At 39.5% G+C, this 27,968-nt stretch overlaps 1 protein-coding gene across 1 annotated transcript in view; it reads left to right on the top strand.

Annotated features, from left to right (window-relative positions):
- plxna2 (plexin A2) overlaps positions 1 to 27,968 on the top strand; it is a 267,455-nt gene that overhangs the window by 185,601 nt on the left and 53,886 nt on the right. Inside the window, exons 13-17 of the mRNA XM_036590910.1 lie at positions 3,864 to 4,015; positions 10,235 to 10,352; positions 13,310 to 13,446; positions 16,111 to 16,278; positions 23,059 to 23,152. Coding sequence (XP_036446803.1) covers positions 3,864 to 4,015; positions 10,235 to 10,352; positions 13,310 to 13,446; positions 16,111 to 16,278; positions 23,059 to 23,152 — 669 coding nt within the window. The remainder of the gene's footprint in view (positions 1 to 3,863; positions 4,016 to 10,234; positions 10,353 to 13,309; positions 13,447 to 16,110; positions 16,279 to 23,058; positions 23,153 to 27,968) is intronic.

A 27,968-nucleotide genomic window follows, 5' to 3' on the forward strand; every position in this document is an offset into this window, starting at 1 on the left:
CACTCCTTTCCTCTCCCTCTCTCGTCCTGCATTGCTGAAATAGTTTCCTGGCTGGCAAAAATTTAACATTGGGTCCTTCTTTTCTTTCCTTCGTCCTTTCCTTTTCCCCCCTCTCTTTATCTCAGCTGGCCACCAGGGCAGTTAAAAGCAAATAAAATCGTTTAGTGTGGAGTTAATGCAGCAAGAAACAAGTCATAAGCGGGATTTTATCAAGGCCATAAAGTGCGTTTCAGCAAGAAAATGGGACATGCCCGAATCACTGTAAAAAAATGCCATCCTGGCCTGAGAAACAAATCATTTCATTCTTTCCTTTTGTTGCCATTACAAGTCTCTTATTCTATGTGGCTAATCAAGACTGAGAGAATTCTTGAAGGACAGAAATATGTCTCCAGTTATGCTGGTGTAAAACATTAGCCTCTATTCTCTCTCAGACAAGCTTTCTGTTCTTGATGTCAGTGGCAGAATTAGCAGAGGAACTGCAAAGAAATTATATCACCCCCCTGTATTCCATAGGGTCTCTCTCTTTCTCTTGCTCTGCATCTAAAGACTACAGAAGCAGCACAACACTGTTTTACCTCAAGGACAAAGGACAAAGTTCTTTCTATAGCACATATTAAAGTGGCCATATCCTGCATTTCCAACTAGGTGGAATTAAACAGGCACTTTTGGTTCATCAGTGCCTGATGCGTCGCATGCCCAAAAATATGTATGAACCAGAACATCTAGTTGGACATTTCATTCTAAACCTATGGGCATTGCTATAGAGTTGGTCCCTCTTTTGCTGCTACAGCGGTATTTACTCTCCTGGGAAGGCTTTTGGAACATGGCTGCAGCGATTTGTTTTGATTCAAATGCAAGAATATGTAAGGGCCAGGGCCTGATGTTGAGCAAAAAGGCCTATTTCACAGTCGGCATTTACATTTCATTCCAAGGATTTGGGATGAGGTTGAGGTCAGGCATGGGTGCAGAGTAAAGTTCTTCTCACTTTGTGCATTCGGTGTTTATAAAACTAAAGGGCTTTCCACAAACTGTTAGTAAAACGTTCAAATCACACAGTTCTCTAGAATGTCACTGTGTGCTGTAGCATTATGAACTCCGTTTACTAGAAATAAGGGGCTAAAATCATTAAAAATAGCCCTAGAACATAATTCACCCTCCATCAAACTTTACAGTTGGCACTGTGCATTGGGGCACGTAGCGTTCTCCTGTTATTCACCAAACCCAGATTTGTTATCAAACTGCCAGGTAGCAAAGCGCAATTCATCACTCTAGAGAATGTGCTTCGAAGTTCTGATTGTATGCTTTACGTCACTCCAGGGTTTTGAAACCCTGACAATGTTTACATACTTCATAAACCATTTTTTTCATGATATAGGCACTTTACAGCTGAAACAAAACAAATGTAAGAATAAGCACCTCTGAGATGCAAAAAGTGAGCTTTTTCTTTTAATTTTGACCAGAAGCAGTAAAGAAGTTGTACCCTCACTCACTCTTAGGCCAGCACAAACCCACTACTCTCACCATCTGGCAACCAGTGCATTGCCATGCTCTTGTGTGGTTAAGCCTGAATAAAGACGCACACACTCATACATGCCCAGCTTCTTCCATTCTGCCTATCCACAGTTCACGCTGGGGTCCCAGCATCCTCCATCTTCGGATCATCCTCTCCCCTCTTCCAAAGGGCGTCCTGGGGTTTAGAGCACAAAGGATTGCTCTCTCACTCCCCATGTAGGTCAGCCCCCCACAGGGCTCCCTGTGTGCCAAATCGGACGCTGTTCATGGAGGATATTGCAATCAGCATCTTCTTCCAGTGTATCCAACATGTCCCAGTAACCCCCTGCTTTTCTGGCCAGTAGGCAAAAGGCAGTGGAGGTTGGGGGGGTTAGCCTCTTTTGAGTGTATGACAGGCAGGCGGGTAGTGGCTGTCTTCTTAACAGGATTACACAGTAAGCATGGCCACAAGACACACTTGCATGGAGAAAGAGACTCCACGCCTTACACACACACACACACACACACACACATACACATACACACACATACATACACACAGCCAAGACCCTACATTGGCCTCTGTGCTTTTGTGTGAGTAGGAGTGGGACTTTGTGGATCTGTATGCACTAAAGAGTTGGAGAGTTTAGAGTTTAGGGAGCTGCTGGCTGTAAATCCAATATCAAAACGATAATAATAAAAATGTCTTTACATGTTTCGGCAGCAGATATATCGATCACGCCTAGTGTGCACTCATGCACATGCTTCTCAGTTAGCCTCAGGGGATGGGCTACCCTCAGAAGTGTGAGAAGCATAAAGATTCTGTTGGAAAGCCTGCATGCCTATGTCTGTAGGCCGGAACTGTGGAGAGTCTCTGTTAATGAGGGTGAAATTGCAGTACCACTATTGCAGCCTTCCAAGCCCTCCGGGGGAATACGTCCATTGTTAGTCGCTACAACCATCCATGTGGTCAGACAACTGTCTCCTCAAACCAGGCGTGAGATGCTCGAGTGTTGTGCTGTTGTCTATGATTGTGGCCATGGTATGAATATAGACCTTTGCATGCCAATGCTGGCCAGTCAGCTACATGCCACGCTCAGTTTAAAGTTTTCCTTTGATGCTTTGGGCTTCCACAAGAGGAGATACGTAACTTCATCTGCGTCTTGACAGACACATCTTCCATTAGTTATGGTGCTATCTCTTCAGCTATGTGCTGTAAGGCTTTTCCCTGCAAAGTGACACACACTAGTCAGGCTGGCCCTGTCTCCGTGAGTCCTGTATCCCTGTGCCTGCTTACATAAACCACCTAAAGTCAATTCCAATTGTGGCAGACCCGGTCTGATGTGGATATATTTAGCATTGCGTTCTCTTTATCTTTTTTAACCGCTGTGTTTTGCTTCCCGGCCCTGCATACCCAAGCAGCAATAAAAGATTCATGTATTCCTGCCCTCCGGTGGTGCAGTGGCACACTTACTTTACATCCTGAGCAATTAATGTCCACTAGATCCAGAGTACAATGCAGTGGTCTCACTTGGGCCATTTAGGGTCAGTTCTGCTGGGGACATAGTTGCATCACTAACCTCAGATCAGCGAGAGGCTATGGCCGGGAACAGTGGTCGTATCAGTTTTACTTTCGTGTGCCTGCCCCCTAATGGTTTATTGATTGTGTACGTAGTGGGCTTTGCTGTGCACAAGTCTTTCTCTCCCAGTCTCTCTCCATCTCTCTCTTTCTGTCTCTCTCTCTCTCTTTCTGGAAAATTTGCCTTTTCTCTCTGGAAAAGTGCCAGCACCGAGGCTCTTGAGGGTTTTAACGGCACAGAAGGCTATATGCCACTGAGAGCCAAGGTCGTGCTGTGCCACCATATTGTCTTTTATGAGAAGGTGGGCAGCACTAACTACTGATATGGCCTCATGTTTGATTTATCACTCTTGCCAATGGCATGCAGATCTGCAGCAGACTGCTTTCCAGAATCTTAATACCCTTAGCAAGGTTTATGGCCTTTATCGATATGTTTATCATACCCCTGAAACTATTAGCAGGTACCATGGTATATCTTTTATGAACATAATCCTGTCTCAAGGTGTGAAGTCTTGTGTTTCCAGGCAAATGCCCTAGACTTCGACTTTTTAGACTACTCACTAGGGGTATTAAGTGTTAACAGCTGTCTTTGGGCTGGCTTTTAAACTCAGTGGGACTTGATGAATAAATATTGCTAACAAAGGGGGTTATAGAACCCAAGTATCTGTAGATGTTGATATCATTTGAGAGTGACTTCCTCTCTATTTGCATCATTTAATTCATGCTTGACGATGCAAACCTATATTAAAAAGTCAGTTTAAAATGAATCTCTCTTTCTCTGCATTCCATACAGGTGACCCCAGTAGCCGGACCTCCGGAAGGGGGCACAAGAGTGACCATCCACGGGGTGAACTTGGGTCTGTCCTTCTCAGAAATGGTGGATAATGTGCAGGTGGCAGGAGTCCCGTGTACCCCAAAAGAGGATGGTTACATCATTGCCGAACAGTAAGTCCTTAAACAATCTGGCCAAGCAGATACAGAGGGCCTACAGAGTAATGAGAAATGTGGAAAAAAAATTTCTGAGCATATAATAGTTTCATACACCAGCTTTTATAGAGACGGCTAAGCTGATCTGTGATGAGCAGAAATGACAATAAGGCTGACTTTGACTTAACTGGTAAATTTGAACATAAAACATTATCATGGTTAAAATCACAAAAACAAATAAAATGCACACAAACCTAACTTTTAGCATGAGGATTACAAGTTAGAGGAACATAATATTATTGGGATGTAAGGGGAACTAATGAAAATTAATAGCACATTAAATCAATAAACCAATGAAACCAGTAAAAATGCTAAACTCCACTCACTGTGCTACAATATTTGGATTATTTGAGACATTCGAGTCGTATTTGACAATTCGTAGTCAATAATTGACAGTCATAGCAGTTGGTAACTAAAACTATTGAACACTGTTTCATTTTTGCCCGCATTAAAAAATATTGGCTGATATTCTTGATTATTAGAGTTTTGTGCTCTGTAAAATAAGTATCCCTAGGAGTTCAGCACTAAAATAAGCCTGAAATCCTGCTGTTAATATGCAGCCAGACCAGTAAGAGGAAATTCCCAGAATATTCATGAATATCCCTATATGTCAATGAAACAAACTGTGTCATGTTTAGACCCAAAAAAAAGGAATCTAGTTTAGCTTATCTTTGATCCATCTCAAAATAGAATGTGCTGGAAAAAAGGCATGTCCTACATTAACCATACTGTCGAACAGAAAGAGGATCTGTTTCAAATAGAACACTTGCTCTTTCTCATCCACTCTAAAACAGCATTGTTTGTACACTAACCAGGACCAAAAGCATCCAATTAGAGTTGTCATAACAGTAAGACATGTGATCTGCTTCATAAGGGGTGTTCATGAGATTCTGCTCTGCTCCAGTGAACCTGCTGGCAGTTCTCTCTTCACACAGGAACGTCTTCACAAAGGCACTACAAACAACTTATGATGGACAGCATCCCTGTTGACAGCAGTCGCAGACCCTCTTGAGCAGAAAAAGGGCCTAATTAGAAAGGAGGGCAGACCTGGCAAGCCTCTGTCTGCAGGATAGCTATCCACCCCATACCACCCCCCACCCCTCCGTGATCCCTCAGCATCTGTTTGTGTTTACTCGTTTAATTTTGCTGAACGGCTAGTTAACCCTCCCCTCCCAGACCTCTGCAAATAATCCCTGTGCCAGCATTTTATATGTGCCTATTGGGCAATACTGCAGAAACAGAACAATACAACATTGTCCAACTTGGTTTTACATTTAAAAACCCTTTTTTGTCAACATTCAGTTAGACTTGCCCCACTTTTGTCCCAGTTACTACAAAAGAACACATTTGTGGGTGGTGCACGGATTGTAGAGATGCACCAAATTTCTGTCACTGAAAGTTTTGGCTAAAAATGGACCAAACAAGAAAAAAAAGTGACCAAAAAAGGTTAAATAGGCTTCAATCAGGTGTCAAAATATCAGAATTAATAATATTTTTTATGCCAATGAACTTTTCTTTTCACTGTTTATGAGGGTACAACACTCAAGAACATCATTCTTGATATGCAGAAAAGAGCAAAACAACAGAATCAGAAAATAAAGACCCTGCAAGCAGCCAGTTTTTGAAAAGACAGATAAATTCACCAACAACAGTGGTAAAGTGCAAACTAAAAATAATGAAATTCATTGCCAAGGGTGACCAACCATTCTCGGTCATCTTTTCATCTTTTTTTTTTGGTTCAGCGTGTTCTAAATTTAAGTTTTGGCCAAGAATTTACATTTCAGGGCATCACCAGTCAGTTGTTAGCTGTACCGTTCTGTGATCTTTCAGCATCTCTTTGTGTTTACTTGTTTAATTTTGGCCCTACTGTAGAAAACAGTACACTGATGCTTCCTCTGTTTACCTTGGTGCACATGTTCCGGTCACCTACATACCGGTCTGTTTTCAAACACAGTTCACTCAGCCTTAAATAGGCTTCTCTTCACACTCACGCTCACCCTGCAGTCTTCTGGCTGACCCAAAAAGACCTGGAATAGAGCAAGCACGATAGCGGGAGCAGGAGAGAGAATTGAGAGAACGAGAATACCAGCCACTAGGGGCTCATAAATGGTGGTGTGCTAACAATGAAACATTGCTCTGTGGACAGATCTATACCTCCCCTTCTGCTCTCCATGTGGTTGTTACCTTAACTCAACTGTGCCCTTTTCCTGCCCTTGCACTAAAACAGCACAGCTACAGGAGGAAGACATTAAAACTACATCCTTATTAAATATATACCTATATTGCCTTGATTTGCTCATTTCTGAGTTGCAAACCTACCTAATTAGAACACACAGAAAGCATTAAAAATTGTAGCTCAGTGTATGCACACCAACAAATTAATTATCTGATTTTGGCAGTTACTAGATTATCCAAATGGTCATGTGAACAGCATACTGTGATATATATATATATATATATATATATATATATAGAGAGAGAGAGAGAGAGAGAGAGAGAGAAGATAAAGAAGAGCTACTCTCGAAGCAGCAGTCATGCACAAAGAAAGACTGCATTATGTGCAGTCGATAAACATAAATATTCCCAAATGAATCTTTGCTGCAAACATTGGAGTTTGATATTATTTATTTCCTTCTTCACTTTGTTAATTAATGGTTGCAAGCAACTATATAGATGAATATGTCCTGACTTAGAAAGAAATTGGATAATTCTCATGTAGACCGAGAGTTTTCCCATCAAATTACTCAAGTACATGAACATTTGGTAAGTTATTGCCAAAATCTGATTCTTTACAATTATCGGATTATTTTGTGCATGTAAACATTCTGAGAAAAAAAGTAATCTTCTGTGGAAATACAGTACAGTGCAAAGTAAGAGACATTTGTTGTTAAAACAGCCATCAAGTACAAGTTTTTCAGCATCAGGAGAAAAAGCAGAATTCATATATTCAACAGAGAATTACACAGAAGCCACAACATTTTTAAGTATTCGGTGTGTTCATCCTTAGCCTTCTTATCAGGTTTTCAAAGAAATCTGAAGGGATATTTTTCCACACTGCAAAACTGAGTATTAGAAATTGGCTGCATTTGCTGCTTCTCACAACCCAGGTTATCACTGTGATGTTAAGGTCAGGGCTCTGGACAGGCAAATTTCCCCTGTAATGGTAGCGGACAGAAAAAGATGCTCACAGACAAGGCTAGTTTTAAGAGCTTTATAAACAAAGGGGTGATCCAAAAACACAGTTGTAACCCCGAAAAATAAGTTTGAAAACCGGAGATCCAAACCAGAGCTTAGGACAAGGCAAAAATCAGGGGCAAAAATGGAAAACAGGTCATACACAGAAACAGTTAAATACACAAGAGAACAGGTGAATGTAATTAAAAGTCTGGAGAGGCCAAACGGTGATAGGTGGACCTGGTTGAGTCCTACGTCATGTGAGGGAGCAAGGGGTTCTGGTAAATGCAGTTTGAGGTGGTCGAGTCGGCTGTAGTTCCAGCCGGGCCGGAAGGAGACGTGACACCCCTTTAGTGTTGAGTTGTCTTCTCACTGTGTATGGATCTGCAGAAACACCTGTGGATTTGTCCAGATCTGAAGAAGCTTGACTTTCTCCTATGTGTAAAGATGAAAGATTTAAGTACTGTTTCTGTGATGGTGACAGTTTGGGTGGTCTGCCAGGTCACGGTTGTTAGGAGACCCAGTTTATCTGAACTTCTGTTTTCACTTACTTTTCTTTGACTTTCCACTTTCTAATGCAACTGAATCATCTTATATCTAATATCCTCAGAAATATCAAATGAAAAAATGAATAACTTGTACTTTAATAGTTTGTTTCCAGTGTTTTGATTGGAAATTAAATAAATGAAGGGTCTTATCTGACTTTTGCACAGTACTGTATGTCTTCCAGGTTTCGAAATGCATTTATAACCGTTAAAACATCCAACCAATACATGCCTTTTGGTCAAAACTCATAAAAGAGGTACAGCTTAAACAAGGTATCGTGATATAGTCATCGAGCTGACTTCTGAGTGCAACATACATAGTTTGCGATTGACTGTGAAAGATATTGTGTCCTACAGAGTATGTTTACCTAATAAAGAAGCAGCAGAAAGTATGTACACACTACACTCTGATTTACACGTTCTGAAGTGTGATCACAGATGGCCACTTGTAAGACGCTATGCTACATGTACTATGCAGCTGATATGATGTGCTGAGGCCTATTAAACTGAGTGAATCACAAGATTTGTTGACCTTCGGCAGGCTTTCTACCGTGACCTTATTTCAAAGCAAATCTCTGGAGATGCAGAAGGTTGGCCCTGACTCCCAACCCAGTACACAGTGCAGTTTGTGAGCTGAGCTTGTGTGGGTGTGTTTCAGGGGGTCTATAAATAGTGCTTGTGTCCAAGCTGGTTCTTTCTCCCAGCTCTGTGTAGGGTTGTAGGCAGAGGCAGGCCGAGGCAGCTGTAATTGAAATGCGTGGCGTGCTGCCGGCTGCAGGGGGGAGATTTGTCAGCCCCGCACCCCTCTGACAGCAGTTTAATCCGAGCGGGACGGAGCTGGAGTGAATTCATTTGTATGGAGCCATGGAGGAGTGTCAGCAGGAAATGAGAGAAGCAGCGCCAGAGCCCGTCAAAAGTGTACCCAGTACAGAAAGGAGAAAGAGTTCTTCACCTGGGCTGCAGGTGCCTCTGCTGGACTGGGCATTCTCCGCTCCATGGACTCATATGCCATCAGAGAAGGCATACAGTTAAACTCTCTTCCAAACATCTTAACATCCCACTGGTGATACACTGAGAGACTTTGATGATGGCCGGTTTAAATCATTACAATCTAGTTTGGAATGGTGCCCTCTGTATGCTACTGGGTTTTCTATTACTGTATAAAAGAAGCACAGTGCTGCCTTTTTTGTTGAACGTGCTGTTTCTGAATTTAGATAGCTAAGATCACAGTAAAGGTGACTGAAGTGTGAAGTTTATTACTACTTAAGTTAGCTTGTTCAGAAAGGTTGGCTTTGGTAGATCATGTACTTTACGTATCAACACAGACTTGAGTGCTTAGAAGTCACATTGTTAACAGAGAACAGTAGCTTAAAAAACTGGTAAATTTACCATGCACTCTAAAAACAAAAGTTTCCTGGAAAATCTTTTAGGGGTTTTTCAGTTTGTCACAGTGAAGTAACCCTTAAGAATGCATCTAGAAATCATTTTTGAATCTGTTCTTTGAGGTATCGTTAAAAATGTTTCTGTAGATACCTCTTCAGTCACCTCATTATTATTATGTTATCATTATTATTATTATTATTATTAGTAGTAGTAGTAGTAGTAGTAGTATTAACTTTATTAATAACATTATTATTGTTTCAAATATTGAGAAAAATAGTGAGTGATAATAGGCAAAAATGCATTTATTGATTACTTAACAGAAGTCATGTATGAACAGTATGATAATCCACTGATTCCACTGATTCCTTTACAAGGAAGTTGCCCACAGGAACGCACTATAGGACGTTGTATTTGCATGTAGTTGTGTGACCCAGTGGAAATATCTCCATACATTGGCCATACACTTGCTGGCATCCCTCCATGCCATAAGTCACTGAAACAGCAGGGATGTAACACAAACACTGCCCCCCCACGTGCTGAAAGCGATCGTGATTGCCTTGCATTCTTTACTACTCCCTGCAAAGAGTCAGTCGATGAGCAGCGCATTTTTATTATGTCATTTGATCTGGCCACCCGCTGGTATGGGTGACACCTGATCAGACAGTACGATAAAGCAGTATTGATCTACTGCAGCTACTCGTTGTGATTTGCACAACCCATGCTGTTGGTGCAGTGGTCCATGGCGCTGTTAGGGCCTGTATTTATGGCGGTATGGGATCACAGTGAGGTTGTGCAAAGCTGTCCACTTTGGCTTCACACAAGAAATTTCTGCTGTTGGAATGTATGCAGAATATAAAAGGCCTAAAAGAGAAAATGACAGTGATAGACAGGAAATCAACAAGGGAATAAGGGATACTGATCACTTACTAATGGTGGACTTTATCGATCATCAAGACAGCAGTGTGTAGGTCAGGATAACACAGTCTGCTCCTCTGAAAATGATAGTAACAGGGGTTATTTAGCAGAATCATAGATGCAGTACTTTAAATACTGTGTATTTTTTGTTTACTTTTAGGATAGTGTGCGAGATGGACGCGGCCCCAGAAGACACCAAGCCCGGCCCTGTGCAGCTATGTGTGGGCGAGTGTAAGCCTGAACTGCAGGCCCGCTCTTCCCAGCTCTACTCTTTCGTGGTAAGACTTGAATTACCAGCATGCCACTGAATTATGCAAGGCGGAGGTGGTAGCACTTGCTGTTGTTTTGGTATCATGAACTCGCACATTAGCAGCTGCACTTTTGGGAGCTCACAGATCATGACTCTGAAAAGTGTTATGCGTTTAGACAGGTGAACTTTGCAGAGGTAGATGAAACTTGAAGCTTTGAGTAGCAGCAAAATGCATGCATGTTACATCCATAGGGATAGTCCATTTCCATCATTGCCTCACTCTGCATAAAGTTAAGCTTGATCAAATCAACTTATTGTTCCTTCCTTAACCCAACAAGAAAGCGGGCTCCCAAATATTAAGATGGATCACTTTTTTCAAGACATTTTTGAAGCCTGCGTGTTTTACTTTATGTAACTCTTCAGAACACTACAAAAGTATCTTGGCAAGTAAAAATGAATGTAGTTAGAATAATATTTTTTTATTTTTTGAGATTATTGTAAGAATTTTCCAAGATAATTCAACTTATTTCTGGATGGTTTTACATGTTTTAAGTCATTTTATCTATTCAAAATAGATTTTACTTGTTTGAAGACATAATACAGATAATTCTGCTTTGTTTGCAAGAAATAATGATTGAAACAAGCAAATAATAATAAGCAAATAATATTTTAAATATATAGATTTCAGATTTCTAGATTTCAGATGACCTCACTAACCAAAATATCAACTTTTGCAGTGAAAGTTGGGTTGCAAAAAAATGTGTTGGTTAAATGATAATGTAGCGTAGCAATAGACCGGCCTGCATTATTTTGACCAAAAATTATTTACTTTTGTTGGATTACATAAATACCTTGGTTCATCAAAACACTCACAGAGACACTCGTCTGGATGCGCAATTGGCCAGTATGCTCACAGCACATTAAATGTAATAATTAATTAATATAATCAGATTACTCTGCTACTCTGTTATCAGATTAACTAGGACACTCAGTGTTTGCTGTCTGTGTGTGAAATGTTGGGTTGAGCTGCTATGAGCAATGAGGGGTAAAAGGGAAGGAGTGAGAAGCCCCTGCTGTAAAAATGACACAAAGATGGCCTCCTTAGTTAGAATAGACAGTGCAATTGCAGCTTTCTTGTTAACAAAAAAAAAATAGCATTTAAACACAATATAAACACTTGTAGAATTGTAGAAATGTTTAGAAATTTGCTCAAATGCAAAGATGGAAATCAATTTTACTTCTGGTTTTGTAACTACATAGTTTCATTGAACTATAACAGTGTTACTAAAGACTAAAAAGAGTTCAACTGAGGGACCTCCTCCTAAACATGTGGAAATTTGCACTGGATGTCTATTGTGAAAAAGGGTTAAAAGGACTGTAATTGGTTAGATGCCTATTTACATATCACTGCCTTCTGCAAAGGCCAATGTCATGATAACAAATAACTAACAGTATACTCCATAACCCTACCAGAAGGATACCAAGGCCTTGCTTGTGTATGTGATTGCTATAACAAAAATAAATCCATAGCAGTGGCTTTAAGCATCAGCACTTGAAGCTGACCCGTAGCTTGTCCTGACCATTATTTGGGAGATAATGCCCTTGCATAACAGCAGAGTAGCAGGGTCTCTCTGTTAATGTGTTTTAGAAGGACCTCTTCAAGCCAGTCTGCAGCTATTACAAGCGACTAAGTCAATAAATTAGACTTTTATGGCTGATGCTGCCTTTTTATCTGGGCTGCGATTTGCTCCCACACACAAAAAACATTTATTTTAATCATTTTAGTAGATTTAGAGCAATGTGGTGCTTAGTGGCTAATGGCATTATTTACATACTTACTTGTTCAGCGTAATTAAAAGCAGTGTGCTTATGTTTAATGATCTAATGCAGCTAATGCATTCGTGATGGAAAAGGCTGAACTGAATTGAGTTTTGCAGATCCTTCAGATATAACATTACAGATTATTACAAATTACAGCCTATGCTTGCCATTGTATTTTTTCCCAGCAGAATAAGAGCTTCCTTGGCTGGAGAAACGAAGTGACAACATATTCAACATAATAGAATTTGTTTTCAGTTATCGAAATACAGAGTGATTATAAACACGCAGCACCATGGGGAGAGTGCATTGAACACGCAGACAATGAAAGCTATTAGCTGAATCAAAGGAAGGATGGCAGCCACATTTCCCTCTGCCGAAGAGCACCGGAGGGGACACTTCTGCGCCACCGTTCTCACACATGCACGCGCAAAACTACCCGTCCCACAGCAATTAACAGCTGCTGGTTATTAGCTGAGCGTTTTTATTACGATATGAGTTTGTGTAGCCCCTCTCCCCACCTCCACCACCACTTCTCACTCTCAGTGTGTGTCTCTGTGCGATTGTGTGCAATTTTTAGCCTAGGCTTCTACCACCTGCACCACCTTTCATATCACAGTCGCACATAAAAACAGCGTGTTATCACCAGCGCTCTTCCAAATGTTGTTGGACAACAGAACAGAATCCCTGAGCGGCCCGCCTGTTTTCATATCAACACAAGCTGAGACACAAAACGGTGTTAATGTATTTTTAGTCCGTGCGCGTGTGAAGTCGGCCACCAGCCATTTTCATGTGCTTTTCTTGAGGCTCAGAGCTGTCTGCTTATATATTTCTCCATCTGCGTCTCTTTGGAGACTGAAAATACGCTCTGTTTTCAGGCTGTGTTTTAAGATGTAGGGAACAGAGTGGAGCGAACTAGGAGGGTTAAGCAAGGAAATGGGCACTACAGGGTTCAGGAGGAGGGCTTTAAAAGCCTTGTTTGTATCCTGGGCTCTGCTTTCATAAGCCTTTATCACTCCATTGGGGCCTTTTTTGTTCATTTTCACTCTCTCTTGACTCCTAAGTCTAAAATTAGAAATTCCGAAATTTGGAAAAGCAGGTGTTCAGAACAGCCTGGTGTGTCAGCATCTTACTAACCCTCTCTTTCTATCTCTCTCTCTCTCTCAGACTCCCTCTGTGACAGGCTTGTCCCCCAGCCGGGGTCCAGAGTCAGGGGGCACTAAGGTGACCGTAATTGGGGAGAACCTAGGCGCCGGCAGCAGTGTCAACGTGCTCTTCGGGAACCAAACCTGCGAGTTCTTTGAGTAAGAGCTTGACTTTGTCTTCAGTCTGTGCACTGTTGCTTTTGTGCACTGTTAGGGATGCACAACATACACCTGGTATTTAAGTAACAATGGGTATCAGTATCAGACTGATATCTATAGAAAATGCTTGATTGGATATCGAAGGGAAAAAAATCTGATCAAATCCTTGTCAAAATCAAGCCTGAAAAAGTACATGCTCACATTATGTGATTAAGGTCTTAAGTGAGGTAAAAATGGCTTTGTAATTTGTAAAGGAAAAAATATTGTATCATTATTAGCTGACTCCTAAGGTTTCAGTATCCATATTGGTAGTGGAAATGAAAAAGAAAATCTCTTAGTTATAATAATTTTAATATGAGCATTATTACTAAAAACATTAAATGCCATTAAAATCATGTTTATGTTTTAAAGTTGTTTGTTTAATAGCAGGAAATCACTAATTTTAATAGACTTTTAATGACTGCATGTTCTTATACCACTCTTGGTGAAGAAAGCTAAGCTTGACTGTCAGTCATATCCAACAATTCACAGTTGACAACTAACAGTGTAGTTACATTAGCCAGTATTATCGGTTGTCAGAATGTTTTGCTCCATAGCTTGGTATCAGAGACAAAATAGTCATATTGGTTGGGCACTAACTGAAGGAAACTGCTTACTTATGTCTTGCTGCAAAAGTGAAAAAGTAATAGTATCACCAGTGTTTTTTAACTCAGAATTTCTTTGATGACAAGCATCTGTGTTTTAGTGGATAAGGAGCATCCTCCTGAAAGAACAGGTTTAATCCCTTAGGCTCTGTCAGCTGACGTCGGTTGATATTTCTTACTCTTGTAACTATTCTTCTTACATATAGGGATGCACTAATATGGGAATTGTGGGCTGATACAGATGTACAATAGATTTCATGTGTGTCAATAAATATTTGTAAAATCTACAAATCGGGACTGAATCTGCCTGGATTAGCAGTACAGAGAAATTTAACATTTATTTGTATCAGGTTACAAATGCAGTAAAATTAATTAAATGCTGACATTTAGCACAGTAGCCCAGCGAAACCTAAACATACTGCTTATCCAGAGTGCTACAAATATGTTATCAAATAATCTAAACATCTGTCTGATGCTGATCTTTTCTTTTCAGCAATTACCTGCCTGTACCTACTTACATAGTAGTAACATAGTGCTTACTAAATAATTCATAGTAGTTACTGGATAATCAGTATAACAGCTGGATAATAATTTATAAGGGGTTAAACAGTTTTTTCCTATCCTACTTCATAAACAGCACATGCTATTAGAAATAGAACAGTGACCTCACCCCCTGTTTGTATCTCATGGCCTATGCTGAGTGTCTATATTATGATGTGAAGAACTGGGCATGCAGTTTTTACTTTCACCTCCTGCTCTCACTCCTTACATCCCTCTCTTTCTCCCTGTTAGTCTCTGAAGAGCTGTCCACCCCCTCATCCTGTGTCGCAGACTTGTGTAAATCTTAATAAGCTTCTGATGACCTGCTGCATTCAACTTCTGTAATAATAGCCTGCAGTCAGACTGTGTGCTCTCTGAGCTTTCTCCTCTCACTTTACTCTCACTCCTCTATCTGCTCTCACTCTCTCAATGATTCAGCTACTTGCCTGTCTAAATATGTCCTGCATCTTTGTCTCTTTCATTCTCTCTCTGTTTTTCCCTGTCTTCAGATATCTAATTAAAAACAGCAATGGAAAGCTGATTATAATGGTGTTAGGAACAGAAGTCTATCATGTTTTAATGAGATATTGGCTAACTACAGACCTCCATTTGCCTCTTTCTTTCTGGCATTAGAGTGAAATATGCTTACGTATGTGTGCTCAAGACTCTGGAGTAAATACTCAGACATGCTGTCAAAGAATGATTCATGCATGCTAGTTGCTAGTTGCATGCTAAAAATTCCAATAACAAATATGAATTGCTGCTACAATTTTATATGGTCCACTCCAGAATTTTTGGAATTTCTAGACCTCTTTAGTGGAAATGTGTAATTGCATGCAATGTGCAGAACATTTTGTAACATTTGTTGATGAATTGTGATGATTGCGAGTGTGTTAAAAGAGTACTCAAAGAGAGCTCAGTCAAAACTTTGATGAATGGCATGACTTCTGAGGGTGTAAGGGAATTATCTACTTTTGTCATTGTATCTTTAGAAGTATTATGTTGATTTTGCAATAGAGATCTAAACTTTAAGCCAGAACATTTTTAGAGCCTGTGCATGTGACATTAATGTGTAAAGATGTATGACGTGGTCCAAAACCTCCTGCGAAATCCTACCTAACACCATTTGTTACCCTGTTATCTGATATGATGCCAACATCATTGTAATTTTTACCATAATGGTGTTTATAAATTTATTAAACCCATATTGTTGCTTAATTAGCTTAGGAGTCTCTGCAAAAATGAGCATAACAGCATGGAAATCATTATAGTGCTCAGAAATTGGTAATACTACTCATATACTTGTTATACAATAAATAATATAACAATAAATATATTATGTTTATATTATAAATGTTTTGAAGCAGAAAGCAGACTAATTCAGATAAGTATGTTCTGGTTACACTGCATGAGTGACTGAGAGTATTTGCAATATATGGTAGTATTTTATTTGAGTTACGGGTACATCCTTTCCTCACAGGCGGTCTATGACGGAGATTGTGTGCTTCTCTGCTCCCTCGCTGACTGGTGTGGGCTCAGTACAGATTACCGTCAGTGTGGACCGTGCCCAGGTGAAGGAAAGTCTCAGCTTTGAGTACATTGATGACCCTACTGTACAACGCATCGATCCTGAATGGAGCATTGCGAGGTAACTGATTGCACTTTTGTAATCACACATGTGCACCAGTTCTCTAGAACAGAAGAACATCAACTGTTTGTAGACACTGAGTAGTCTTTATTCGGAAAATATGGTTTAAAGGAATATTCCAACATTTTTTAATCTGATCTTGCCTATGTAACTTATGGTTCATTCCCACTGACAGTAATTTCCCTTTACTTAATAATTTCTATATTAGGAACTCAAAGTCTAAGTCAATTTCTCGATGGGTAAAATGATCTCCATGCCATTGTACCATGTGATAAATAAAATGTACCAGACTCTATATTTTGTCCTTCTGAATGTTACTTTAATTAGGAAGTAATTTAGCAGTCAAAATATGAATAATAACCACATACAAGCTACATGCAATGAAGTAAGTTTCAAATGAAAGTAGTAGTGAACTTTAGCATTATTATATGTGAACATCACCTTTGTCAAACTATAGGCTACTACTGCCAAACCAACATAACAACCATAATTGATAAGGCTTGCTTATCAATGTTTAGTTTGTTTTGGTGAGGTCGTCAGTCCTTTCAGTGCAGTGCACAGCAGTGTTAGCTTGCATATCGCAATATTTATAATTTCAAATCTTCAACCATCTTTTAATGTAGATGATTCATTGACATTCAGATAAAAAAAAATGTCTGAATGGCAGTACATATTGGCTTTGTAACCTTTTTGGTCAGCACAGGGTACAGTTGCAGCAATTTTAGAAAAATTTATTTTTCTCATAGAGAAATATGCTTAGACCCGGAGTTCCTTATATGGGCATGACGCCAACTACAGAATATCAACACAGATTCAGAAGTCTGTATATTATCAGCATAGCAGTCTGAGTGAAGTTTTCACAGATTCCACCTGTAGTTTTGAATTTGCCCTGTATACAGTTGTATGCAAAAGTTTGAACACGGCCATGTTAGCGTTTTGTGGATTGAAAGAAATTAACACATCGTAACACAGAGGGAACAAACTTAAATATGGCATTTTTTCTACTAGTTTTAGTGTAAAATTTGTATTTATTTGCTGGGTTAATAAATAAAAAATAGAACATAAACATAAAATGCACCAAAATACCTCAAACCATTAGTGCTGCTTTTTTTTTCCAATATGCTAATTTTAATGTAGCAAAGAAACAATATTTATACATTTAAATGTGCAGAAGAGGATGTGTACTTATTTTCACTTAACATGAACAAAACATGTAATTTGAAGGTTACCCAAACTTTTGCAAACAACCATAGTCATGAATATATGACTATGAATATGGAATTCAGCAATGTCCTAGTGGTTTCTATTATAAGTGAGTTTTTAAGAAAAGAGTTTTCAGTTCTTTTCAAAGTTCAGGGCAACACATATACATTATCTTCATCAATGCAATGATTCAGAGGCAGCAGAATTTTCCCAGCTAAACTCTGAAAAGTAAATCTGTACTCATTTACTGCCCAAAATCACATCCCAGTTCTAAAACAGCAGAAATATTTGAGTACAGACACCAAATACCTCATATCCCTGGTTTAGTATCTCTTCTCTGGCTAAGTTTAAACACAAGATCAGTGAGAGCAAGCGCCTTGGAACGTCCCAGTGCGTGTCCGTCTGGTGTTGGCTGCTGCTGAATATGCCACTGCAGTGCTGTCAGATTTGAAATTAGCGCAACTGATGAGCACTTCAGCAGGATGGAGCAGGAGACGCTCAGAACATGTGGCAGAGGTGTGAGCCTGGAGCAGATGGCGTGGAAATGGAGTTCAGTTTGAGATCACACAGCGGGGCCTCAGGACACAGAGACAAAAGAGGAAAGAGAGGAAAGAAGATTGAAAAAGGGTGATTTTGGAAGAAGTGTTAATAACCCCACCCCATCCCCCCCCTAAATTTAGTAGAGTACTTGTTTTTTTTTGTTTGTTTCGTTGGGTTTTTTTTTGTTTGTTTTTTACAGCTTCACTTCACCGTAAGTCACAGTTTGACAAAAGCATGTGGAAAGTGGAGATAACACATTTTTATTTGTAAGAAGAGAGGAAATATTTTGATCGTTTGATATTTTAACCATTTGAATTTGACAAAAAGTCACTGTTGTTCTTATAGTCTTGTTTTGCAGAAAGGTAAAAACATCCTTTACATTATGTTATTGGCATTCGCTTTGGGTCGTATCCCCTTTGTTAATAACCTGTCTCCAAATATTACCACTGTATTATAAGGGGGTTGTACAAGATGTAAAAACACGGATACCACATGAGTGAAATTTATGAACAATGAACATTAAACATAAGTGAAATTTTCAGGCATCATTTAATAAATGTCAAATCATGTATCTAACAACTGATAAATCTTAAACAGTGCTGCTAACTAGGAGAGTGGAGCTGGTTAGCATTAGCTTAGCTAGCAGAATGACAGCTCTGCTCACCACAGTTCTGGGTACCTACAGCACTGACACAAGTTTAGATGATAATGATTCAAGTAGCTCACGTTGAAGGGATAGAAAGTCAAATTTAAACCTGTTCGTGTTGTGTTTGGATCTGTAGCCTGATCGGCTAACTTAACATTAGCTTAGCAAGCAGCAAAACAGCGCCACACATCACAGGACTGGTTTAATTCTGAATATCTTGTCAGCTGTCAGCTAAAAGTTCTGAGCTGTCATTGAGACACTATTATGCTTTGGTTTTCAGAGGTTTTTCCTGGCTCTCATTTTCCCTTCATTGTATCAGCACTACCTATCGGTGAGCTCTTACTCCACCATTCAGTGGGTGTCAAATATAAATGGATAGAATGTGTATATTTAGCCATTCAGATGTGGAATAGAAATTTGACACATCATTAAAGAGTCATACTTCACAAGAAAGAGATGTGCTCAGACAAAATGAAACAAAGATGCTGAAAGATGTAGTTGAAGCGGCGTAGATATAAAGAGAGAGGAGGTCCTTTGCTTTTATTGGCTCTAAAGTGAATTTAGACAAGGCAGCAGTACCTCCCCTTGCCCTCTCACATATTGCTTTGGGAACGGTGGGAGTCCAGCACTCGTTCCCCTGAAGCCAGCAGATAAACAAATATAAGGGCAGGTTGGAGGGGAGGGGATCAAAGGCTCTGGCAGAGTGCTGTCTGTGCTCTGGCGTCTCACTCGCTTTAAATGCACCACTAACATCAACCAGACCAGACTGTTGAAGAGAGACAGTGGGGAATTTAGAGTAGGTTGTCGAGGAAATTTCTCTGCCTACGTGTCCCTGTGTCAAAGAAACAGATATGCAGTATTAACTACAACGGATGCTTGACTGACAAATGTATTGCTGAAGATATGTGGTGCGTCAACTGCCAAGAGAATTTACTAATCCTTCAGAGTGACAGCATGAGTGAATGCTAGTAGTTTCAGTCTGCTAAGCAGTTGCTTCTCTGATCTCCCAATGATTTGATTTGATTCCATTCTGTGCATCATGAAAAGTTATTTTTAAAAATACACTGATGCATTTTTATACCTTGGTTACCTTAGTCCAGTCATCCCCCTTCAGTAACCCATCTGTGGAATGGGAACTTAATTTCATTAAAAACATGCAAAATGGCTTCTGGTAATTTTTTTCTGTTTATTTCCCTGATGTTTGGGAACCATTTATACTACACTGTACACTTGATCTAATGTGGCACTGCTAAATTCAGATACATGCTATTCTTTCTTTTGCCTGCTCATATGCCTCAGTAACCTTCACACCTTTCTTTCACCCTCTTGCTCATTTCCAGCCTGACTGATCTATAGTCTCACAGTGTGGGTGTGCTGCAGCTGTACAGTGACCTGGCCCTCCCTCATTATTAACCAGCTCAGATAAGAAAAAAACAATGACAGCCTGGCCAATATAAGCATAGTAAGAACTAGTCCCAAACCGATGTATTGGATATATTGGTTGGAGAATAACATTGGCCAATACTATTGGCTACTACTAATTTATATATTGCCTGTTTTATACTGTAAGGAACACATAGCTGTAACTCCAGCTGTAATGATGGTCTTGGTTTTAACCCACTTACAGATGCTGAATCCCAGAAGATGCTCAACTTTATAACAGCGATACAGGCAGAACTGTCAAACTTGAACACAAAACATCTTTATGGTTAAAGGGACACCCTGGCCAACATGAGTAAATGTAACCATCTGTTGTAAACATGCTTGCTCACCTCACTTTCTACAGCAGTGCCTATAGTCTCTTGAGTGTCACAGTAGTCTCTGGTTTAACCCCTTAAATGGCTAGGGTCCATTTGTGGGCCCAAAGTTTTGTTATACACTTATATGACCTAAGAATTGCTTAGCCAGTTTGCATTGAAGTCCCTGTACTTACTGAATGATAAGCCTTAGTATGTAATTAGCCTGGGACTTTAAGGAGTTAAAGACTGGGAAATCTACTGATGATGTATCTTGAAGGTGAAAGGAGCTTTTGGAAAACTAGAACGGCTTTGGGGTGGATTTTTAGGGACGGTTTTGATTTTCTTTGGTGAATGCAGAAGAAAGCCAGATATCTGACGTTACTGTGATTAAGCCTTGCATCTGTGCAAATGTAATAAGTGTCTTCAGATCATTAGTACAATGGAGAGAATTAATTACCCAAACAACAGACATGACTCATCAGATGAGGACCACAGCAAGCTAAAAGCTAGAGTTAGCAAGCTAGCTACCTGGCTGTCTAAATACTTTACCTCAGTTTGGCTCCTTTCATCTGGCTAAAAGAACAAAATAAAACCTGTCTCTGGCATCTGTTTTGTGCTTATTAAATCCCTGATTTCTGTGTGATTTTGTTTGATGACCAAGCTGAGTGTTACACCAATCACCAATGCTAGCACTACAATATTTATATATAGTTAATTTATACTACTTTTCTATTAATATATAATACTAGTTTCCTATTTATCTGAATTTAAGAAATATGACAAAAAAATTAAATAAATCAGCTGGGCCCTACTTCCTACAGTCTGGGCATTGTAAGAGTACAAAGACCCTTAAAACTAATCAGGAAGTCCCCTTAACACAGTGTGCTGTAGCAGCAGGCAGAGTGGTTCAGACCAGGCCAGAAGAGAGCAGCTGTAGAATTTGCGTGGCACTAACATCACTGGAGCATTGTTGAAAACGAAAGCCATATGGCTGCGCAGCTACAACCCAAGTATGGCTAATGCAGTGCTTGGAGCTGATCATTTTCTTACAACACTTTACTGGCAGTGATTGTAGCAGTAGGAACAACTGGAGGGAGGCCTACTCTCCAGTCCATGTCTCTATGCATGTTTTTGTTTTATATTATTGAGCTGCAGATGACCCCTGAATGTTAACTAGGATCACCGCAGCTCCATTCTTTTGGTGTTTTCAAAGGCACGCCTGCCGCGTTTGATTGCATCTACTGAAGTTAGTTAAAAGCATCTTTAATCATTACCTTCTCACAAGCCTATTATCTTCAGAGCTCCGTTTGACAAAAAGAGCAAGTTGTGAAGGCTGGTGAGTTGAGCAAAAAGTTTCTTTGTGCAAAAGTACAGGAAGTCCTGGAGTTAGTTTTCTCATGTGTGAAGTGTTTATGAAATGGAAATCAGGATGCATTTTTCTTCCATAATGTGACAGACTTTCAAGTGAAACAGGAAAATGAGGTGGAAAAGTATATATGGCCAGGAGCTGATCTTATCAATCAGGATTTGACTGGATAGTGAAAAGTTGGGGAACACTTTGCTTAAACCCTGCTACATAACACTGACGATGTCAGAAACAAGCCATGGCAGATGTCCTATACTGTCATGAGCCTTTATGACAGATTTTGTTCAGTTATATAACAACGTTTGTGTAGTATAACTGTAATATAATATACAGTGAAGTAATCTGGCATAACATCAGACTTTACGATATATGTCATGACCATTGCCAGTAAAGGTAACAAATGAACAAAACAACAAATGACAGCTTATGACTTTTGTTATGACATGATTATGGCATTGTTAGGTACTGTAATGGCAACATGACACTGTTATATTACTGAACAGAACCTGTCATAACAACAATGAGAGGATATGACGTCTTTCCTAACATGTTCATGGCATGGTTACGTCAGTGTTATGTAGCATGGTTCAACTAAGTGTTACCAAAGATAGTTATTCCAAAGTGAACATAAAGTCACTACCAGACACTAGTCTAATGTCCACACCTTCTACAAAATGTAAAAAATTAAATAATCAGGCCATTTTGGGGAAGGGAAACAAGGGTTTTGGTGATGAACCAAAAATGATATTGCTGCATGCAGTATTTGATGTGGAAGTGAAGACAGAAGTGAAATATTACTTAAATTATACAAATTTTTTATATTAAATTATACAGTGAAAAATCTGAAGATGAATTAAAGGTTGGCAAAATTACATTTTGATTGAAGGTTATGAAAAAACACCAAAAAAGGATGATGGGGTTGACCGTGCTTCATGGGAATTGTACATTTTTTATTTTTTTATTTTAAATGGTTAAGATTTAAAAATGCTCTATTAGAAATGTTCCCAAATTGTAAATGTTCACAGCGGTAATGATCTAGACGTTGATCTAGAAGAACTAGACGTTTAAAATGTTTAATACCTCAACAAGTTACATCACAAAAAGTTTTATATGAAATGGCTACAAAATGTCTTTGAAAACATTGTCTAATGGTTGAGACATTGTTTTTCAGTAATTTTGATATTAGATTTTGGCGTAAAACATATTTAAAAACAAAAACATTCATTGTAGAGTGATACGTGCAGAGCAGGTTAACTTAAAGGTGGATATTTTTATTTCGTTTATAGTGGACACACTCCTCTGGTGGTGACCGGAACCAACTTGGACGTTGTGCAGGAACCCAGGATACGAGTGAAGTATGGGGGACGCGAGTCTGTAAACGTAAGTACTATCAAATTGACGGGCTTCAGCCTCTAAGTTATTAATTCTTCTTTAATTCTTTACTCTCCTTTTTCAAAATGACCTCACTTAACCGTGTGCCAGGCTTTTAGGAGAATGGCTCTTTTATATGTGTTGATATCTCAGGCTAATAAAACCAAAATCGTATCAGTTCGACCTCAGAGATGCACAACCTTGTCTTTGCTTTGTCTGCAGGTTGAAGTTAATTATCAGTGACTTCCAGCAGGGAAAGAGCATGACAAAGCCTGTCTTTAGACTGCATTAGAATCATTTTTGTCCTTTCTGTTGACCTGTGTAGGCTAGATGGGCTCTGAGTCACCATCTTGGCTCCAAAAATTACAAACCTCCATTACTCACAAGCCACTGCACAACCTCCTTCAGGGGTACGTATCTCTAAACTGAGATAACTACCCCTCTGAATAATTCAGTGCCCATAAAGTGGTTTGCTTGAAGTGTTTAATTGGAGCATTTTAACCAGCTCAAGTCACCAGTGCTGAGCGGGATTGCCTTGGCTGCTTGTTGTTGTTGTTGTTGTGGGTATAAATGTTCTGCATGAGTTGAAGCATACTGCACGCTGGGAGTTTTGTGGAATTCTGAGTGTGAAAGGGAGCAAGGTGGAGGTTGGTGGACAGAGAACGACAGAGGGGGGTTTGCCTTGATGGGTGTCAGTGGAAGATTAACTACTGTCAGAAGCCTTCGTCACCATAATAAGGGCCTGCTATAATCAAACTGTGCTTGAGGAATCGTTACAATTTGCATTTGTTTTTTTAGTCCTGGGGGTCCAAAGTTTAATTAAGGGAATGTCTGGGCTGGTCAGGGGAGAAGAGCAAGAGATGGCAATGGGTGGTCTCTGAAAGTGGCAGGCAGATACAGCACTGGACTAATGCTGAACAAAATGTCATACAGTTTTCCCTCTATAACATTATACAATATTTTTCTAAACATGATTTTGTAATTAGAGATGGCATGATACCAGTTTTTCTTTGCTGATATGTGTGCTATTTCAGGCTATATCTGTTACAAGTTTACATCAGAGTCTTTTTTTTCCCTCCAATATCTGATCCATCATTTTCTGCTGATATCATTCTGATACCGATACCCAGCTGATATGATATGTCTATTTATAATATGATTCTTTCACTGTTAGCACTCAACAAAATGTGATCTTGCCTAATTGGCCTACATTATTCCTTGATTCGCCACTCAGAGAAACATCTGAGTGGTCTGAATGCTCCAGCACAAACCACGAGAGGCTGTGCGCTATTGCGAATGACATCATGACTGTACCAAAGGCAAGTCCTGGAGATCTTCACAGCCCTGTTATTATTTGTGGTAACACATGGCCTTGAGTGTTCTATTGCTTTTATGCAACAGTTCTGTAAAGTGAAGAAGCCCTGAACATTGTATTTTAAGTGTGGTTTAATATTGGCAATTCCTTCCACCAAAAAAGTAGTAGCCTTGCAGTATCAGATTTAGCTCAGCTTTTTCAATATTTATTGTCAGGTTTAACCTGAATGTTGTTTTGTTCCAGGCAGTCTGTAAAGCATTTTACAGCCCGTCTTTTAGCCGAATTGTATTCTTTCTGTTCATTTCTGGCATTTAAGTTTGTTCTGCTGGCCAAAAAGCCAAGTTCAGAATTTGTTGTAGGCTTTTGTTACACTCTTCCATAGAACCTGACCAAGCATTTGCAGATCAAATATTATTGCATACAAGTTACCTGATATGTCCATTTTCTGTTTTTTTTTGTATGTGCTAAAGTTGAAACTTAGTAATGGTTAGCCGCAGTGTAAAGCTGTTACTAAAGTTGTTGCATTGCAACTGGTGCTCAGTGGAGTGATTGTTTTGCAAAAAATGCTATCACAACTCACAGCATGGGTAGAGCACTTCTCACCCCATCAGACATTGGAGTGAACTGTTGTATAATAACAAAACAACAAATGATTTTATGCAGGATGGGTATGAGTTTGTACCAATTTTACAATCCAAACTCAAGTTTGATGCTGATGTTACCTTCAGACCAAAACACAAAGTGTAGGTCAATAATCAATATGCTGTTTTATCTTCAAGATGTTGTTGCAATTACTAGCAAGGCTCCAAAGACTAATGAGGCAAAAACAATAAGCAAAACCATAAAACACTGTAGAAGGCAGATGAAATTCCACAACAACAACAAAAAAAAATACAAAAAAATACAAGCAGCCTACCCAGCTCCCTAATATTAAGGAATATTTGCAATATACACAGTAAAAATCCCTTTTATCAGTATCACATTCAAGCCAGTTTGATTTAATCTCAAAAAATCTAAAGAAAAATAAGAGCAAAAAATCTCTTGGTCACGGTTACATACAACATGGATATAATAGAGCATGAGGAGCCCTAATGGGATGCAAAAATCCTTCTTCATCGAAAACAACAGTAATCTCTTCATCAATCAGGCATGAGCTCAAATAGATTAGCATCCCTCAGACATCTACAAAGCACACAACACTAGGCGAGAAACACAGATACAGTCATATTTCAAAACCATATAAATTACATCCCTTAGAATGTTGACTAAGGGTTAGAACAGTCAGAACAAAAGAGCTTTTTGCCCCATTTGTTTCGAATAGTCCCTTTCGCTCTCTCATTCACTCTATTCCTTGCTTTTCCTATCCAGTGTTGGATATCAAGTGTGTCAATTTTGGGTAAAGAAGTAGAGGAGATTTAGAATTAATGTACTATGCTATCATTTATTTATGTCAGTGCTTCAACTCCTTCCCTTCCCTATGTGCCATGAAATGGTTCAGAAATTGAGCCTAGTTTGTGCAGTTAGTTTTCTTTTTCAAAATGTCCAAAATTCATCTAAAAATGATTTTCAAACTTGATATGGTCTGATCATCTTGAAACTAGGCAGAAAGAACACTATTTTAAGCATTCATCACATGTGAAGAAAGCATTTAAATGCTTATGTTTTGGATGAGAAACAAATCCATAACATACACAGGAAAGGATTAAAACAACAAGACAAATCATTTTTCTGGCAAAGACCATTTACATTTACACAATGACACATGAAAGGGTGCTTTACTGTGAGATATTGGCCAGCATGAAAGTGCCAGTACGTCACAGTATAGCATGATCTCGAGTATGTTGCAGTGTTGCAGTTATACCACAGTTTCACTATAGATATTTAATATGAAACAACGATGACACAAACACTGATCAACAAAAAAGTGACAAAGAACACATATCCAAAGATACCCCTTTCATTTAATTAATTCAGCTACTTTAAGGTGAACTCATTGCTGACAGGTGTTCAATTCTGGACACACAGCTTGTATAATCTGCAAGATTATAATATATATACATATATTATATATATGTATATATACATATCTCCATAGATAGCATTGCCAATAGTATGGGACACTCTGGAGCAGCCGCACATGAGACTAAGGTTACCATGCTCAGTGCCAAGCATCGACTTACCTAGTACCTTTGGAATGAGTTAAAGTGGAGTGTGTGATCCAGAACTAATTATCCAACATCTAGTGCAAAGCTTTCACGGAATATTAGAGACTGTTACTGCAGCCAGGGGGACAAGAACCTTAACAATACCCTTGGTTTTAGAAGAAATGTTGGACATGTACTTCAGTTCCATTAAACATTCTATTGGTCCTCATTGTAGATAACAACGTGGAGTGATTTGCGATCAGTATTTGGAGATACAAAGAAAACAAAGAAATATTCTGCAGTATTTTTACGTTACTCTTCAAATTTAAGTACATTTGTGACACTGACTGTTAACAACTTTGTACAAAAAGGTTAGGATTTTTGTTTTTGAGTTTTGTTTTTGAGGCAAAATTGGAGTATTTTCATAAGTGGTCTCAGACTTCTGAATATCTTCCAGATAGTCACACTGTAAAATCGGTGAAGTCACACTGTGCTGTAATAAGGTATGTTGATCATACTTTAGTTTTGTGAAATGCCTTCTGCTTTTTAGGATTTTTTTATTAAGGAGCGTGAAAATCCAAGTACTGGGAAAGGAATCGCTCTGTGTCTGTAGCTTTGCTTTGGGCCCGAGTTCTACACATGTACCTGTACGCAGGCACGTTCCCCGAAAGCCTTCTTCTAAAAAAGAAAGGAAATCCGGAACATGATGAGGAATGACAGCAGCTTCACGCTGCAGCATGCTTCACAGAGCCGCCAGTTCTTAGAGGACTGCTGAAATATGGTTGAAGTTGTGTGGGCGCTGCCTGATTTGTCAGGTTCCCTCTTTCTCTGTCTCTGTCTCTCTCTCCGCCTACAACTGCAAGAGGAAAAGACAAAAAAGAGACACCAGAGCTTCCTCCTTTCAAGCACAGTCTATTCCCTCTAACCCCCCCTCCCTCTCTCCAATCAGAACGCTCACCAAAGAGCAGAGTGAGCTTTGATTCGCACCCTGAAAGGGAATGGGTGAATTTTTATTAACCGCCGAGGTTACAATTACACATCTCTTCATCCCCTCCCTCTTGCCTTTGTCGTCGGTGAGAGGCAAACAGCGGAATATCCTGGCAGTCAGAGCCGGGGAGCGTGTCAGTGCGGCCTTCAAATTGTCATCTGCCTCCTCCCCAAATTGCCTCGCCTCCTCTTTCCCCTCCCCACCTCGCTTTACCTGGCAGGATTCTCAAAAGTGATGCGAAAACGGAGACAATTGCCTTTGTGAATCCCGCAGTACCTGTCACCAGCCTACAATTGAGACATTAATCATCGTCCTGATTATGGTGAAAAGATTTTTTTTTTCCTGCCTCCATTTTATTTCTGTGGATGGGGAAAAAAA

The sequence above is a fragment of the Colossoma macropomum genome, unplaced genomic scaffold (genome assembly GCF_904425465.1).
Source record: "Colossoma macropomum unplaced genomic scaffold, Colossoma_macropomum, whole genome shotgun sequence".
Taxonomy (NCBI): domain Eukaryota; kingdom Metazoa; phylum Chordata; class Actinopteri; order Characiformes; family Serrasalmidae; genus Colossoma; species Colossoma macropomum.